The sequence below is a fragment of the Microcebus murinus genome, chromosome 20 (assembly GCF_040939455.1).
Source record: "Microcebus murinus isolate Inina chromosome 20, M.murinus_Inina_mat1.0, whole genome shotgun sequence".
In the NCBI taxonomy this organism is placed as follows: Eukaryota; Metazoa; Chordata; class Mammalia; order Primates; family Cheirogaleidae; genus Microcebus; species Microcebus murinus.
The window spans coordinates 2,853,871-2,872,867 of NC_134123.1; the positions used below are offsets into that span (position 1 = coordinate 2,853,871).

The 18,997-nt window shown below is 36.5% G+C and overlaps 1 protein-coding gene across 6 annotated transcripts in view; it reads left to right on the forward strand.

Annotated features, from left to right (window-relative positions):
- Positions 1–18,997, forward strand: part of PHKB (phosphorylase kinase regulatory subunit beta) — a 211,332-nt gene that overhangs the window by 176,390 nt on the left and 15,945 nt on the right. For 5 of the 6 annotated variants that reach the window (XM_075995604.1, XM_075995605.1, XM_012773842.3 and 2 more), the window contains 6 exons: positions 738–799; positions 889–1,051; positions 2,190–2,271; positions 4,275–4,332; positions 6,474–6,564; positions 9,374–9,576. In XM_075995604.1, the coding sequence (XP_075851719.1) occupies positions 738–799; positions 889–1,051; positions 2,190–2,271; positions 4,275–4,332; positions 6,474–6,564; positions 9,374–9,576 (659 nt within the window). Of the gene's footprint in view, positions 1–737; positions 800–888; positions 1,052–2,189; positions 2,272–4,274; positions 4,333–5,460; positions 5,552–6,473; positions 6,565–9,373; positions 9,577–18,997 lie in introns of all 6 variants that reach the window. The other variant, XM_012773843.2, reaches the window with a different exon arrangement.

The following is an 18,997-nucleotide window of genomic DNA, read 5'->3' on the forward strand; positions in this document are numbered from 1 at the left end:
CTTTTTATGCAGTACATTTCTCAATTTTCTCTGACAATTCATTAGATAATTAGAAGTGACACATAATGTTAAAAATCATTATAGGTTCTCATCCATTTATACTGTTCACCATGAACCACAGACAAACAAAAACTGTATTTGAGTTTGAATTCATTTAGTTTGTTCAACCTATAATTGTGAACTAACAGGAAATAAAACGACCAAAGATGGGTTGCCATATGCCAGAATGCAGAGAAGCACTGGCCTGGATAATCAATACCTTCATGGTCCTGAAACACAGAGACCTGGCAGCATCCCACCATTGGATGGCTCTGAAATGTTTTACAGTAGCAGAATCTAAAGTGCAATTTCACATTGTCTTTTCCCAGAACAATTTTAATATTTTATTTTTTATTTCAAATTTTTATATTTTAAGAAGTACTGAATTATTTTAAATTCAACTTAAAATAAATGCCCCAAATTCTAAGAACATCAAGTTCATCTCATGTCAACTTTCCTATTTATTATGACTCTGACTCTTAAAGTTTGAACTTGATGTGTATATTCTATTTTAGGAGGTTTTGTTGTATGTGGAAACCTTTCTGACCTTAAAATGCTTGTTTAAGAAATTACTTCAGAATTGTATATATAGTAAACTTTTTTTTGAAGTATTACTTAAATACAGAAAAGTACACAAACCATAAGAGTTTAGCTTGATAAATCTAAGAGTTTTTAATCTTTTCTCTATCACATTTCAGACACTAATATCTGGAGCTGTTGTAGAACAACTTGACTTCCTACGAATCAGTGACACAGAAGAGTAAGTCCCTTTGGGTTATTTAGTTATTGTGTTTATTGCAATTACATTAGAAAAGCAGGAAATCTGAAGCCTTTTCTTTTTATTTCCAGGCTTCCAGAATTTAAGAGTTTTGAGGAGCTAGAACTTCCGAAACATTCAAAAGTCAAACGTCAAAGCAGCACCCCTAATGCTCCTAAATTGGAACAGCAACCAGATATCAGCACTGCTGAGTGGAAAAGCAAACCCACACATGAAATTCTTCAAAAGCTGAATGTGAGGAAGATACAGTTTTCACATGACCCTAAATGAGGTTGCCAGAGCAGGAACTCCCAGAGTCAGGCCAGATGTCTCTTTGTGTTCTCAGAGAAGGTAGCAATTAATCTGGAGGTGGATGGCCTGTCTATACCTGGGCAGTAATGAGAGGTTGTTCTCTTGGTCTAACGTTAGCATGGATATCTTAAAGGTGCTTAAGGAGTGCAGATAAATATATTGTCTTGGATGTGAAAGTAATGTATGAGCCATTAAAGAAGTTAAGTCAATGGTAGTGCCTTTGGGTTCTCCAAATTTCTCTTTCCGTGCCCTGTCTCTCTTTCCCATTCCAGTCTTCTATCCTACCCAGTATTTAGATCTAATGCTTGCTTTAAGTCTCCTGTCATAGAAGAAAGCAGTCCTATCACTACATCCACATGAATATATTAGCTACCTAATATTTTACCTTTCCTAAGATTATTTACATTTTAGAAGAAGGGCAGTGGTAGGGTGTATAGAGATTCAACAAAATGAAATTCTCCTGGTAGAACTATAAATACTGTGACATCTTATTTGAGCCATAGAAATTTAAGCATGTAGACTAAACATATATCCTTCCATACATCATTAGTCCTTGTTATTGGTCAGTATTATATAGATCCACATGAGCTTGAATATGATGTAGTAGGCATAAGCACATAGCACAGTACCCTAATATATAACATGGACTCTCCACATGTCCCTCTAATTACCCATTTCTTCACAACAGGTTGATAGCAGCATGGGCTTCCATTTACATATAAGTAGAATCAAGAAGGGAGTGGTTAAATGACCTGGCCAAATCTCTCAGAAAGTAGCATAATTAATGCTTATAGACAAAGTATTTTCTGTCCATTGCTGCTCTTGTTTTCCAGAAAATGTAATTATTAAATTCTGTTGCCCTAGGAAGCTGGTTTGTCTACTCTCTGTCACCAAGAGTTCTAGGATAAATAGTTATATAATGTCATCTTATGCTAGGTATTATATCAGTGACATTTTATCATTCCTCAATTCCATAGAAGAGTGCTTCTTCTCTGTTTCATGTATGTCTGTGATTAGTTACCCCTGTAGCAACTCTTGTACCCATTTCATTTTAGTACCTCACTGTGATTTATATTTTCAGGACTGCAGTTGTCTTGCTAGCCAAGCCATCCTGCTGGGCATACTGCTCAAAAGAGAAGGCCCCAACTTCATCACAAAGGAAGGTAAGAATACATGTCTATTACTTGGCTAAGGAACTGGAAAAATAAAAAAAAAAAAAAAAAAGAATACATGTCTAGGAGAAAATTTTAAATGGTAGGACCTCTCTATTCTTAAACATATATCAAATGTGCATTAAAAAAAATCCACTAAAATGTTACAATTTCTTTTCTCCTCCATTAAACCTTTTATTTTCTTTACTCTTGAATGGAAAATGTTCATTCATGCCCCCTAGAGTGGAATAGACTGATGTATGAACTCCTAAATGGTTTTCATACAGTAATGCCTGATTGTTTCTTTGATTGTCGGAATGGTGTTGGAGCCTGGATTTTGCCTGTGACTGTTAACCTCTGATGAATTCCATAGTTGTTTATTGATAGCTGTTTCCAGTTTTATTTTCTGTACTTTTTCCAGAATAATATTGAATTTTTATGTCTATAAAAGTTAGCTGCCTTATAATCTGAAGCAGCCATTTGGAATGGAGCATGGCATTTAATAGAATTGTGCTCTGAAGATGGTTAATAAAAATAAATCATTTCTAATCATGTCTATGTTCACTCTGTATTAAGGATGAAACCCATTTATCTCTCAAATTCCCACCTCTATGTTGAGTCACAACTGTAAGGAATCCTTGAGTTCTACATCATAGTCTGCTTCTGGCATTTTATAATACAGGATAATATGGAATACGTTTCAAGCAGTTAATGTCTAGCTACTCAAAGTTTCTTAGCTCATCTGAAAACACTCTCTCCAGAGGTGCATGTTGATTTGGTTAAATTGAAAATTGAGTCAGAGTCCTACACAGCACTGTAATTAATAATATATGTAGTTCTAGTAATGAACTGAACATAATTATTTATTCAAATGAGGTCTAGTTTTTGCATTATTTTAGCTGAGAGATAACCTTCTTGAGTTTACATGTAAATTAAATAATATTAAATTCTTAGCTCGTTAAAGGCAGAAGAACTTTAAGCAAACTTCAAACAGAATCCCTTATGTTTCTAAGTAGTCTTAAAACTGTAAGTATAAGGAGCATCTCAATTATATTTGGGCATTCATTGAAAATTGAACTTTAGCTAAAACAATAGGATTTTAAAAAATCAAACATTTCATTAGGGACCTAGAATTCAGAATGGCTATTTTAGTAGTGCTTTAAAATAAAACAAAATTTGTATAAAATAGTTTACAATGAAAATGCTGGGGGAATTATTTTTAAAGCTATTTTTATAAATGAGAATAAATATTCATCTTTTACTTAGATATTTGAAAGACTTTGAATATTTTAAATCTATAAAACCTTATGATACACTGAAAATCATAAGCATGTACACAATCTGAATATAATGTTGTCTAATCTGTTGTAAGGCCATAAATATAAGTTCAGGGTAAAATGTTAAAGATCTTGTTCTTTTATCTTTTATTTCCTTTTTGGTGCTCTTTCCTGTCACATTGTTGATTTACTAACAAAACCAGTTATAGGCCAGAGCACATGTAATTTGCAACCACAAAATGAAGCCCTGTGGTGTATTTTCAACTCTAATATTTGTTGGAATGATCATAGTCCCATGCACAGAATAGGGCCTCAGTAAGGTTTCATTGAACACATCAGTGAAGAGTCATATGTATTCAGAGTCTACAGTATTTGTTCAGTTTGCTAATTATTTTACTATATTCTGTTTTTCTATTTTCTACAGTCAATTAAAATAACATTTGTATTTGTAAAAGTTTAGGCTGCATGTTCATTAAGAAAACAGTTGAATTGCAAGAAATAAAATATTCACCAAAATCATATACTCAGACTAAATAGTAACAAGTGTTGGAGACATTCACACTCTATTTGAGTTTTATATTTAAATATGTCAGGTACTTCAGAGCATTCATGGATGGATATATCAACTCTAGTGGAACACAATGAAAATTCAAGAGTGATTTTTTTAAAAAAAGCAATAAATGTTATGCATTTAATTAAAAGCTTTCTTCAACAAAGACTCTATTATCCAATGTCTAGGTACCGTTTCTGATCACATTGAGAGAGTCTATAGAAGAGCTGGCAGCAAAAAACTTTGGTTTGTATTAGCATCCTTGTCATTATGTTTTATTTTTGTGTTGTCATATTTATTAGCTTAAAGATAATGGACCAGTCTTAAAGATGGTTATTCATCCTAATTTTTACTTTTGAACTCTGAGGTTACAGCACCATGGCTCTGTCTACTTTCTAGGTGCCAACATTCCATTGTAGTGTGACTCTCCCAAATAAAAAGAGTCTGGGAATATAGACCTCCATGTTATAGAGGATTGGACCTGAAGAGCATTCACTGGAATGATATGCTGAAGACTCTTTGCTACTCTGCACCTCCTCTGTCCCAGCAAGATGCTTTAAGTTCTATTTTATATTTAGGAAACCTATTCTGTTATCATAGAAGGCCATGAAAAGAGACCAATATTTCGTTTTATCATAAGCAAAAATAATATACATAGAAGGTTGTTCTCTTATCACTTAAGTTGAATGAACTCCAGTAATTATAGTTGTTCCATGAAAAATAACCAATTTGTTGTACAGAGATAGTCTCTTCCCAGAATTTTTTTAAAAGTGGGTGAGTTTAGATAAAATTGTTTAAATTCAAAATGAGGTAGGAAAACCTAAATGCATGGCCCTCTGCATTTTGATGCACTTCTAACAGATTTACTAACATAATCTAAAACATGTTAAAAGTAAATGTGTGTGTATATATAATTTATATTTAAAATTACTTCTTATCTAATTTTTTTAAAAGTCTCAAGCAATATCGTAAGAAACTCCCTTAACCTCATTGAGCCTCCATCTAATCCCTAAAGTTGGGGTATTAGGCAAAATGATTTCTTAGTAGTATTTCAACTCTGTTTTTATGGTACATGTACCATTCCTACCCAGAAGAAATAATGAAATAATCCCATGGTTAAACCTCTCAAATTTTCATTGTAAATTCTCAGGACAATAAAGCATGCAAACCAATAGATGTTGCTTTTTAATCAGTAAGTTTCAAATGTGGTCTATAGTCTTATTTTTGGCTAAGCAAACCTATTCTTGCCTTATGAATTATACTTGCATTTTAGATAAACTATTAACTAGCAAACTGTTATGTTTAAAAGAATAAACTCTTGGAAGTTTTATTTACTCTATTTTCCCTTTTATGGCTTTCTACTGACACACCCAGGTTGGCGGTACGCTACGGGGCTGCATTTACCCAGAAATTTTCTTCCTCTATAGCCCCACACATTACTACTTTTCTGGTACATGGGAAACAGGTAACATGCACAGAATTTGGAAACTCAAGCTGCTTGAAGCGTGTGGGCTTATTTGCACTCTGAGGATTAAAAATGTCTTTTGGTCTTCTAGCGTGTGGGTGAAAGCTTCTTTAGAAGTAGGAAGTGTTTGTTTCACTAACTTTATCAGTTATCAATTTTCTTCTGGTCCATCTATGTCGAGATTAAAGAATATAAATGCTTTTTATAGGTCAGTGTCTATGAGTATCCTCAAATACAAAAATATTAGCCAATATCAAACCTACATTTTTATTTTATTTCTCCTAAAAATTCCACATGAATTTTTACTTTTGACGAAAAAAAGTCTTACATATTGCATGTGCTATGCTTAAAAAAACCTGTTCTTCCTATATTTTAAGACTTTTTCAGTAATGTAAAAATAGCAGTGTGAATTCCTTCCCCCAATATTCTGGCTTTATCAAAAAAAAAAAAAAAGGTGCTGGTATTTCATTATAGCACTTTCTAAAATTCAGTACAAAGTGAATCCTCTAATCCAGAGATTTGCTTCTCTGGGCACCAAAAGAAAGATGATAGGTCACATGTGGCAGTGATAGACTTAGAAATGGATTTATTAATGCAAAATCAGAATACTCTCTAATTTGCTTCCCATGTATCCCCCTCCTCACTCAAAGGAATAGTTGGTTCCCTGCTCTTTCTTTTTAAATTGGTAATGGCACCAATAATGCTCTTGGCGCAGCCTGGTTGTAGAGGTGAGGCATCCCTCCTGATTCCTGCAGTCTGGGAAATTTTAGGGTTAGGGTCAATGTCTTGGGCTCAGTGTTTCTTCCAAATGCTTATGTGGAGACCAACCATGTATATTTTTAAGGCTCCCCAATCAGGGGCCCATTCATTCATCATCGTTTAGCTTTGTGAACATCTGGCCTGCTCTCTTTTTTGCCCCCAGGTCGGTTGTGCGCCGTGCAGCAAGTCTTTTAAGTAAAGTAGTGGACAGCCTGGCCCCATCCATTACTAATGTTTTAGTGCAGGGCAAACAGGTAAGTATGTGCTTTTCAGACACTTACTTAGTCACCTTTGCAAAGTTTTGTGGATAAGACCCTTAATTTCAAATCTGGCAAGCCTCAATGTCATAAGCCTCTCCAGATTAACAATGGTTCAGGCCATTTTCCACAAAAGGCTCCTTCAAGCAAAATGTAGTCTTAAAGATGCGTAGTTATTAAATGGGCCATTCCTTTTTCCTGCTGCACCTTAACACTGTTAATTTTCAACTCCTGTGTTAACTTGAGATTAGTATAGATGCTGATGTAGAAAATGAAATAATGACTACTAAAGTACTCCAGATAGGTTTAGGACAGGCAGAGCAGAGAGGTGAATGACAAAGGGCCCCTTTCCCTTCTATTCTGCATGAGACTCTCCTGCCCCTTAGAAACACATTGGTGCTCAGGCAGAGCCCGGATCTGTGTGCCAGTGCTGCTCCCTAGTTGTTGTACCTGCTAGGCCATTTCTTCCCCCAGTCCCTCCCCATTCACCAGGGCCAACTCAGTCACCTAGCCATCTCCAGTTAGCAGTGGTCTCTCTGTCCTCTGGGTTCTCATAATAGGCCTGTGACACTTCTCATAGTCTGTCCAGGATCCCAGTTCATTTGAATATGTGTCTCTCACCTCATGGTAGTCCGTGAGCCCTCAGAGGTGAGAGCCCAAGTCTTGTCCAGTATATGTCCCAGTGTGCCCAGCATGGGCCTGACTTAGACGAAGCATTTGGTAAATGTGAGTTGAATTGAGCCAGTGCATGTGGGTATATGGATTGGGGTGTGGCTGCTCATTTTTTTGTTTTGTTTTCTATAAGCTTTAATCACATGGCTGAATCATCCTTTCATTAAGAGTGAAAACCTGGTTCTTTTCTTTCTCACTTTGGGAATATATGTGCTTTGTTGTGTTTTCCTGTCAGTTAATCTAGAGATAAAATAAGCCTTAGTAATAGTACTTTAACCCTCTTTAAGGGAATCAACTCATTGCTCAGAATTCCAGGACTCTTAATTCATTAAGATTGAAATTATTTTATCTTGATATCTAGCTTTTGAAATGTGAGAATAATAAGCTATTTTTCTATCATATTTAATAACAAAATAATAATAAACTGAGAAAAAGTTCAATTGTTTTTCATATATGTTATTTTCTCTGTTTTCTCCAAATTATTGAGAGGTGGAATTTTCATCCCCATTTATCAGCTAAAACAGACCAAAGTACAGGAAGTAACTTATCTAGTGCCTTCCCCAACCAGAATTCTCACCTCTAGCCACAGAGTCTTGTATTTTTCCCCTGGACCAAGCTACCTCTGAAAGAAAGTTAAACAGGCTTTGAGAAGCTATTTTTTCTTGGGTTTTAGGTCCCTGCAGTATTTCTGAATTAGAGTTAATTCTACTGCATGTGAACATTCAGAAGATTTTGGAGATCTTTGAGGTCACTAGCACCTGACACTAGGAGGGTTGGTCACATCCATTCTATACAATATCTAGAGAGGGCTTGCAGCCTATGGTCCTGAGACCCTGCTCCCACGTCTGTGTCTGGGCCATTGCCCATCAGACGAACGTGTCTCCCACAGTAATGGTCACTTACAGAGCTGGGTAAGCCTGGGAGGTCAGTAGCTCAGCTTCCTGACCAAATACATGAAGTCTATTCATTGGCAGTACCTTACCTCTTTACATAAAGAAATGAGAACGGAGCATTCGAAGTTTGCATTTGTACCTTTATGAAATGCTGCCTTGAGAACTGAAGCAATATTGTTTCTGCAAAGTATATTCAGATCACCTTAAGCTCTCTGGAATGAAATAGTGGTTTAGTCATCTTAGCTTCCAAAGGCAAAGATGTGCCTTCTGTTTGTTTTCTTCTTTACACACTGACATTTTAATAAAAGTAATCACACTCAGACTAACTGATTAGTACCACTTATAATCTAATAAACCAGCAGTTCAGTTTTCACTGCATGGCAAAAGACCCCATGTTCTTTTCTCATCCTCAACCCCCGAAAACACAAATGCCCTTTCATAAACTGTTCTTTTCCTGCCTCTTGTAATTATGCACTGTGCATAGAAAAGAGATGGAAAGAGGTAAGGAAGAGGTGGGATGGGCTGCAGAATCTGCCGAGAGGAGGAGTACCAGGGACAGAGGAGAGACAGACACCGGAGTGTTCCTCTTGCCAACTTGCGCAGCTCTTTTCTGCTCTGAGTTTTCGTTGCCACTTGCCTGTGTGCTTTCTCCTTTCCCAGGCTCGTGGACAGCCTGGTCCGTTCCCCTCCACAGGTGAGAGATCTAGCACTAGTATTTCAACCCTTGTGCCAGGAAAAGTGAGGACTACATGAGAACTATGTGATCTTGCCTTTGAAAAGGTTACAGTATTGCTAAAGAGCAAAAGGTTCTGTCTGAAAAACTATAAAAAGCCAAAAAGTATATCTCTCATATGCTAAATTGTGTAGACTATGCAGTAAAATAAAACTATTCAGGGTATTCTGGTTTCTCTGGGGAATTTCTAGTACTAGAGTTATTCAGAATATTTTTATCCTAATAGTTATTTATATTCCTTCCCTGCTTTTATCCCCTCACCCCCACCACCCTAATTAGGACCCTCAACTGCCCTTATATTTTAGACTAGACTGTGAACCATCTTGAATTCTGGTGGGAGTCATGCTTTGAAAGCCATTTTAATAAATAGCAGGAACAGTTATTCTACCTAATTCCCTAGCTTATATAGAGTAATTTCAGCCTGCCAGTCAGCCTGAGCATTGAATTTTTTTTTTTTTTATCTTTTAGTAGCTAGGAGATTTTTAAAGTAAAATTCTGCCACTCATAGGTAACTCTGGGTGCCTTTGGCCATGAAGAAGAGGTTATCTCTAACCCTTTGTCTCCAAGTGTGATTAAGAACATCATCTACTATAAGTGTAACACCCATGATGAGAGAGAAGCGGTCATCCAGCAGGAACTGGTCATCCACATTGGCTGGATCATCTCCAACAACCCTGAGTTATTCAGGGGTATGCTGAAAATACGGATCGGGTGAGTAAAGGGCTTTGCACTTGCATACACAGAATTGTTTGTGTTGTCCTCTAACAGACTGGGGCAAGCAAAGTGATGCTCCAGGTATCTGGTGTGTATTTAGAAAAGTACAACTTTTCCCTAAGCCATGGAGGCAACATCTGGTGGTATGAAGAAATAAATGCCAGCAGCCTGAAAGAATCCTCATGTCTATTTAACTCCCAAGTTAGACATTGTGAAAGTAACTCTGTTCTCTGGTTAAAATCAGACTACAGGGATTTCAACAGCTGCATCATGTAAAGCACTAAGCATAATACTTGTAAAAGTTCCTATAAATAAAATGAATAAACCCTAAGAGAAGAAGGATTTTCAGTAAAACTAAGTGACAAAGAGGACACACTCAGATAAAAATTTAGTCGTTTTAAGAATATTCTGCATCATTTTCTACCAAATTTGAATTTTTAATTTTTAATATTTTAAGTGTTCTTTTTAGAGAAAAGATTGAAATTAAGGCTCTGGTATTCTTGAATCTTCTTAAACAAGAATTTTATGAGACAGCATGGTATAGGGAGAATTAACTAGGCTCTGGCATTTAACAACTGAATCCCAGTTCTGACTGCCGTTTATTATCTTGGTAACCTTGGACAAATGCCTGAACCTGTCTTACCTCACTTTACTGTTAGCCTCTTTGTTTTATGTGAAAATGAAATGAGATATGTTTTAAAAGCCTATGACAAGCTAATGAAGTATAAACATTTCTTTTTAAAATATATTTTTAATTGTATAAGTATCATGTGAAAATGTCCTGATTGCAAAAGAGTCAAATGATAACTTGAGCATATAGAGTAAGCAAACGTGGCAAATTCGGGGGATGTTCCTCAAGTGTTTGAAGAGAACATATATTCTCTGTTGGGTGCAAATATACAATATGTACATGTGAGTGGATCTAAGTGTATATAGCTTGCTAACTATATAATTGGATTTTCTATTCTACTTGACAGTTGATTAATGAAAGTCTTAATAATTTCTCATTATAATTATGGATGTGTCAATTTCTCCTTGCATTTTTATCAGTTTTGCTGCATATATTTTAAAACTTTGTTTTATCCATGTTACTTCATAGCTTTTATCAATATATCTTTATGTCATGTATTGCTTTACAACTTTAAAAAAATTTTAAACAGCTACAGGATAGAGACCAGTAAAATAAAGCCTTGTGTGCCCATACTGTCACCTGGCTTACACAATACCATCTTATGGCCAATCTCATTTCATCTGTACCCTCATGTACTACCCACGCCACCCACATCCCGCTCTTGATCTTTTAAGGCAAATCTGTCATGTCATCTAGTCTATAGATACTTCAATGAGTATCTCTAAAAGATAAGGACTTTTTAAAGACATAACCAGGATACCATTACTATGCATTAAAAAAAACAATTGAGTTACCTTTTGTGTAATGTTACTACCATGCCTGCTTTCTTTATCTGTCATTATTAGCTTGGTATACTGTCTTCTATCTCTTTGCATTCAGTATTCTTTTATAATTTTCTGTGTGTGTGTGTGTGTGTGTGTATTATAATCAGCATGCTGATTTTGTTTTTAATATGCTGAATTTGTTTTTAATATAATCTTAAAATCCATTTTTTATTTCGATAAGAAGCACATAACATAAAATTTACCATCTTGACCATTTTTAAGTATAGTACCATAGTTTTAACTATTTAATGTATGCATATTATCTTTTAATAGAAATATATTTCATATTTATGCTATTTCTTTTACATGTTGACTTATTTCTGTATTTTATTTCATGTTTTTTATTGACCATGCCTTTTTGTTACTGTTTTCCTTTTCTGTTGTTGGTTCAATTTCCCTTTCATTTCTTAGTTTCAGTCTTACATGTGACTATAAAGCACCTTCTGAAAAATTACTATCTGTTTTTTCCTTCAAAATTACATGTAGAAAACTCATTGCTTATTTGACAGTATCTGTATATCTCTTGATTTATCAGTTCTCATCCTAGGAATTTGCAATAATACACACATACATAAGGACATAATTTGCAGCAATCTTCATTTCAGCACTATTTAAAATAGTAAAACATTGGGAACAACCTAGGTATTTATCAGTAGGAATAGTTTGGATAAATGATGTTTTAACCATATAGAAAAATGCTATGCAGCCATGGCAGTGAACAAGATGAAGTTCGATATACTGATATTTATAAATGTCCAAGATAAATTAAATGAACAAAGTAAGTCATAAATGTATTATTCCACTCCTTATAAAGGAACAATAATAATATCATACCCATATGTGTGTAATGGATGTGTGGACAGTATCTGAGAAATATGCATCAAATTGGTGTTGGTTATTTTCTTTAGGAGATTTCTACTTTCTAAGCTATATTTTTCAGTATTATGTAAAAATTTTACTTTAAAGTCCAGGCACGGTGGCTTACGCCTATAATCCTAGCACTCTGGGAGGCTGAGGCAGGCAGATCGCTCAAGGTCAAGAGTTCAAAACCAGCCTGAGCAAGAGCAAGACCCCGTCTCTACTAAAAATAGAAAGAAATTAATTGGCCAACTAAAAATATATAGAAAAAATTAGCCAGGCACGGTGGTGCATGCCTGTAGTCCCAGCTACTCGGGAGGCTGAGGCAGGAGGATCACTTGACCCCAGGAGTTTGAGGTTGCTGTGAGCTAGTCTGATGCCACGGCACTCACTCTAGCCAAGGCTAGGGAGTGAGACTCTGTCGAAAAAAAAAAAAAATTAGGTTATTATTTTGTAAATGATTTGCGTGATTTCAACTATAGCATATTTCAAGTGAATTTCCCATTCTTTATCTCCCCTTTTTATTTTGATTGAAAGTAAATTACTATACCTGCATAGAACTTAGCCTTCATTTTTATCCCTTAAAATTATTTCTTTCAAAGATTTAGTGGTATTTCCAAATCAATTATAAGAACTTTGAATTATATCCTGATTTGTTTGATCTTGGTTTGCTCTAATATTTTCAACTCCAACCTCCTGACTACATATGAGGGTACAGAAATGGGTCTTTTCACGTGATTTGACTCTAAATGAAAAGAAATGTATTTCTTTCATACGTGGTAAAAGTCTATTGTCACAGACTCAGGCATTTCTCTGAGACAGCATAAGTGTAGATCATAACTCTTTCAAAGCACAATCTTTGTAATAAATGTTCTAGTGGGGAGAGCCTCTTCAAGTGATAGTCATCAAAAAAAGAAACCAAAAAAAAAAAAAAAGTGATAGTCATCCCTGCAAAGGTTTAAACAAAGCCTTGGAGTAAAGGTAAACAGTTTCCCAAGATTTTACACTGCTCTGTTTTTCAGTCTCTAGTAGTCTTTTCCTTTACTGTTTATTCAGCATTTCGGCTAATTTATGTCTTCCCACAAATTCCATGTACTTTCCTTTCTTGAATTAAAATCTTATCTGAAGCTTCTTTCTATTAATGGGAGTGTGTGCTTAGTTTATTGTAAAAATAGCTTTCTTCCTGTTCTCATAGGTGCTATTCTATATGTTCAGTGCCTTTCAGGAAAATCACATACACTTTTTCCTTAAACTGTGTGTCACCCAAAATAAAAATGTCAGGAGACAGCATGTAACTTAGTGTTTAACAGTAGCAGAAGAAATTTGCTGTGAAACCTTAATGATTTACTGTCCTGGAATCTGTTCTGGACTTATGACATCATATTTCATTGTATCAACAATCTCCCTGTTGCCCTGTTGGTACAGTGGTGAGCATAGCTGCCTTCCATTAATGATGTCCCTGCCCAGCTCATCATGCACATTTCCCTCTTACGCAGGTCTCACAGGATCAGCGATAATCACTGGAACATTTTTAGTTGGGGAGCAGTCGAATACTTTTTAATAAGGAGTGACTTATTTAAGAAATTTACTTCTGCTAAGGACAGGGTCTAGATCTTGTATTACATCCTGTCAGTATCACAGTCTAGCTCATCAGAGATGCTCAACAAATATTTGATTGATTAATATATATGATATAAGCTGAGTCATGTGATTTGCTTTGAGCTAGTGATAGGGAAGTTAGGAAAAACAAAAGATAGCATGTCTCAGTACTGTCAGAGAAGTAAAGGATTCCTTTGATTTTTATTAATGCACATGGTTTGTAACACATGATACTGGAATTAAGTGTAAAAGAAGATTTAAGTCACACCCTTCAGGAAATGACCAAATTAAATAGGGTCTTGCTTATATGAAAAGTCCAGTCATACATGTAGAAGATATCAGTATATAGAACTTTTCTCCAATTATTTATTAATAGAATGGTGCAGTTAATCACATCAGAGTATAGTACAGGTTGCTTTAGAATGAATGTCTCTAAGTAGTGTTTTCAGTAAAGATCAAAGAGGAGACAAGTATCAATAATATACATGGCCACTGCACTCAAAAGATGCCGCTAGTAAACCACCCTCCTCCTCTCGTTCCATCGTCATAACCACAGATACTATCTGTTGCATGTCTGTTACATACTAGGCAATGTGTAAAAAGTTCTTCACACATATTGTCTAATTTAATCCCTACAACAACTCTGAGGAGGGCACTATGATCCCCATTTAACAGTAAAGAAACTGAGACCTGAGAGCACAGGTGAATGCAAAAGTACTGAGGTTTACATCCAGGTCTTCCTTACTTCAGGGTTCTTGGTCTTCAGTCCTGAGTACTTTCTGCATGTTTTGCTCCTGTGTGCCATTGCCATCATCTCACAGACACAGGCTTCCATGTGTATTTCTAGAACCTCATGACCTTTGTGGTCTCTTCTACATGATTTTGACTTATGATCTGTGTTATATTCAAGTATTCCCATAGCAGTTATGTGCCATAGATTCCAAATGGGTTTTGTCTTTTGTCTGTTAGCCCTCCAATCTAGGATTAGTATTGCTTAACATTTTACAGTGTAAGGCATACCATGGTTACAAGGTAACAAACCCAATAAATGAGATTTTTTTCACTTTTAAGGAAATGAGGATGATGCTAGGTTGGCCCCTTGTGTACTGCAGGAGATCTATTAAGATGCTGTGAAAAGTTGAAAGGTTTAGATCAAGCTTTTTATTTTCTTGTAATATTGTAGGATACCTCTGGCAAATGAAGAGTTTTGTCATATTAACCACACACAAAAAAAAGTTTGGAGACTCAGACTTGTTGGGGGAGGGGGGGAAATGGGCATTTATTGAAACCTTAAAATCTGTACCCCCATAATATGCCAAAATAAAAATAAATAAATAAATAAAAATAAAAATATAGATCCACCTGCCTATTATAAGATCAAAATTGGCTTAGGAAGCAAAGTATAAGAACAGTTTAAAATTATTTATTTGTTTGTATTTTTAAGATCAGTATTTATAGAGGAAGTAACATTCCCTGAAGACTGTCTTTTGTGTAGCTACATGGCGAATGCCTGTGTTCCCAGCTCACAGCCAGGCTAAGATGTTGTTAGCAAACATGCACAGGGCCCATGGTGCTGTTTATTGGAACCAGCAGAGGAAAAGATAATGGGATAAGGGCAAAGGGTAGAGAGTTGCCATTTAATTTCTCTAAGGAAAATTTGCCAACTCCCCTAAAGCAAAACCTCCCTTGCCACCTAATTCAGCTCTCTGGAAACCACCAGTGTGAGCATTATAAGTGGAAAGACTTGAATTTTGTTCCCATTTCTGCCACTAACTTAAGTGACTATCTTGGGCAAATGAATTATCCTTTTTTATACTCAGAGGAAGAGATCTAATGTTTACTGAAGTCCCATGTTCTGGATGATTGACCCCTGGCTTATCTCATATAATACTCAAAAAAACTCTGAGTTTTTACACAAGCAATTTGAAATTCTGCAAGGTAACTTCCCCAAGGTCTTGGGACCAAGAACCAGGATTTGAAACTGGTCTGAATGACAGCAAAGTTCATGCTTCCTCGCCCCTTCTTCCAGCTCCCTGGTCTATAAAATGGTGAGGCCATCCCTGCTCTGGCTTCCTCATTGGATTGTGGTGATTCTGGGTAACAAATGTGAAGATGTTTGGCAAAGGGTAAAGCTTCAGCATTATCACTATGACATGTGATAATTTGAGGTCTTCTCTCTTACGGCTTTTGTAGACCAGGTACCTCTGGGGAGTTCTTTATACACACTACAAATCTCAAGAATCCATAGGATGACCTCCCACATCCACACACATACCAACAAACACATGTACTCACTTACTCCTGTCTTCTGGTCCTCAGTTTGCAAAGACCCTGTGCTCCCACAGGAGCTGTCCACCTTGGGGGAGGTGACCCTTTCAGCCATGGATGGTTCTCCTTCAAGGCTTAGTGGAATGATCTAAAGCATTTCATATAGCAACCCCAACTCAGGATCCCTTGGAGAGTCTCCCCTGCCATCCACCATGATGTCACCTCTCTGTCACTTGGTAGGACTTGGTAGGACTTCATGAAACCCATGGCAACACTCTAAAATCCCCTTAGACCTATGACCCACCGTGCTCTTCCACCTCATCTGCAGAAAGGTTTTAGAATGCTGTCTCTACTCGGATATCAGACAGCTTCGGGAATTGTAGTTATCCTGTCTGGAGCTTGTGAAGGGCCCCTCTGAAGAGGAAAAAGACACTTCTGTGTCTTTTCATATGTTTTTATCGCATTTCATCCTTAATAAATTTTACTAAGGCCTCAGCTCCTTTAAGTGAATGGCCCCCTTGCATGTTTGTTTATTGGCAGCAGCAAATACATACCCAGTATGTTTCTTTACAAAATTTACCTTGAATTAGTCCCTGGAAGGTTTTTAGTTTGCTTAAAATTGGTGAGCAAATTCTTCATTTATAGAGTCTTTTAATGGTGAGTTTCTTATAAATTGTTGAACATGTAGCTGCTTCTAAGTTAGTCCTTTCTGTTTTGTAGTGGTTGTAGCACAATTTTAAAAGAAAGGTGGGGAGATTTATAGAATACATTATTTTTTTACTGCATTATAGGATGATAAAGCATCTCAGATTCATTCTCATCTGGCTTTGTATTATTTTCTCTCTGTTTTAAATGCTAATTATGATTAAAGAGATTGTTCAGTCAGATTTTGATACCATATTCTTCTTAGAATGCCAACATTGACTAGGCTAAATGGACACAAGAAATAAGAATGTTTGCCTTAGCCGTGGTACATCTTACCCAGAATTCCCCTGTACTACATATACTTTTATCTCTCTAGTTTAACCTCTCTCCATGAGGTTTTTAAAAAAAATGTATTTATTTACATCATTCACTGCCTCAATTTCTTTTAAACCAATAGCACCGTGTTTCTTTCCTCTTTTTTCCAAGGTTAATCCTCCTAATACAATTTCTTCAACTTTGCTGCTATCAGGCACTCCAGTGAACAAAATTAACTTGCTCACAGGAATGGTATTCTAGTCCGATAATGATTTGATTTGCTGTCTCATTATTGATTTGTGCTCCAGCTTTCCTGTTGAAATAGATCAAGTTCCTGACAGGCCTGTTACTGTAAAGACCTCCAATCAACTGCTTTCTGCTGCAGGTCTGTCAGTCAGGCTTTAGTGGGAGGATATATGTTATCAAACCTTTTTCATCTCTGCTTTTCACACTGCCAGGACATCTTCTGTAAGTAATTAGGCGCCAGAATATCTTGTCCTCTGATGCATGAAACTACATATGTGGATATACATCCAGTGCTTAGAGAAGGCCACTGGTGTCAGAGGTACCAGACTATAACATTGCTTATGCAGTAAGGAAAGAGAAGATAATTATAGCTTCAAGTTCATTGCATGTTTCCGATATTCATTTAAAGGTCTTTGCTTTTGACATTTGATATGAGGTAAGGCAGTGAGATGATGGAGCTCTCCTGCCTCTGTTTTATGATGATCGGATCAGGGGTAGACTGAGTGAGTCGTTGTTCTCCAGTCACCAAACAAGAAGCTCAGTTTGCCTCATCAAATTGTCACCCTCTCCATATTAATATGAATCAAGGAAAAAAGTCTCTTCTTACAACTTTCCTGTCTTCTGTTATATAGTGTATTAGTCATCTTGGGCTGCCATAAGAAAACACCATAAACAGGGTGACTTAAACAACAGAAATTTAGGCCGGGCGCTGTGGCTCACGCCTGTAATCCTAGCTCTTGGGAGGCCGAGGCGGGCGGATTGCTCAAGGTCAGGAGTTCAAAACCAGCCTGAGCAAGAGCGAGACCCCGTCTCTACTATAAATAGAAAGAAATTAATTGGCCAACTGATATATATATATAAAAAAATTAGCCGGGCATGGTGGCGCATGCCTGTAGTCCCAGCTACTCGGGAGGCTGAGGCAGAAGGATCGCTCGAGCCCAGGAGTGTGAGGTTGCTGTGAGCTAGGCTGACGCCACGGCACTCACTCTAGCCTGGACAACAAAGCGAGACTCTGTCTCAAAAAAAAAAAAAAAAAAAAAAAAAAAACAGAAATTTATTTTCTCACAATCTAGAGTTTGGGAAGTCCAAGGTCAAGGTGCCAGCCAACTCAGTTTCTGATGAGGGCTTTCCTCCTGGCTTGCAGACAGCAGCTTTCTCGGTGTCCTCACCTGCTGGAGAAAGAGAGAGCTCTCTGGTGTCTCTTCTTCAAAGGGCACTAATGCCATCATAAGGGTCCCACCTTCATGACCATAACTAAACCTAATTACTCCCAAAGACCCGCATCTCCAAATATTATCTCATAGGGGTTAGGGCTTCAACATACAAATTGAGGAGCAGGAGGAGGATACAATTCAGTTCATTACACATGCCTCAGTAAAACATTTGCACAGAGAGTCATTCATTCACTCATTTAATAGCAAATTTAGCAAATCCTTCTTGTTATCTTGAAATAATTTCAAAATGATCATTAAAAAATTGTTTCTCATCAAGGATTAGTGCTATTCTTTATGGCCTTTTTTCATAAAATGTTAGCCTTTCTGGTTTACCAATGGTGTCAGATTTCCATGTACTTTATTTTATATTTCATTCCTTGATTGGGGCATGTTGGAAAGAAAAATGCCAATACACACGCAATATTCTTACTAACCTCAAAACAAGAGAGTTTTTGGAAGGATAAGCTTATTCCCAGGACTTTACAGGAATACTAGTCTACCCCTTTGCACTTTTCCAGTAGTCCTGAGGAATTCATTGTCATCAAGTCAAACCTTGATACATGTGAAGGTTGATTTGGTCAGTCGTGTGTAACTGCCACTTTCCCATTTGCTTATTGGCAAGTAGAGCATGACTCTGGTACCTTAGACAGACTGCATTTATAAAGATGTAGTCTTCATTCTTTTGACTTCAACATTTGCTTTCTTTCTTTCTTTCTTTCTCAATTTTGCATTTAAATGCTTTTATATTGAAATTGTCAGATCAGGTTTTGTGTCCTTGGTTAGTAGTCCTAAAAATGGATAAAATGTCCTTGATTTTC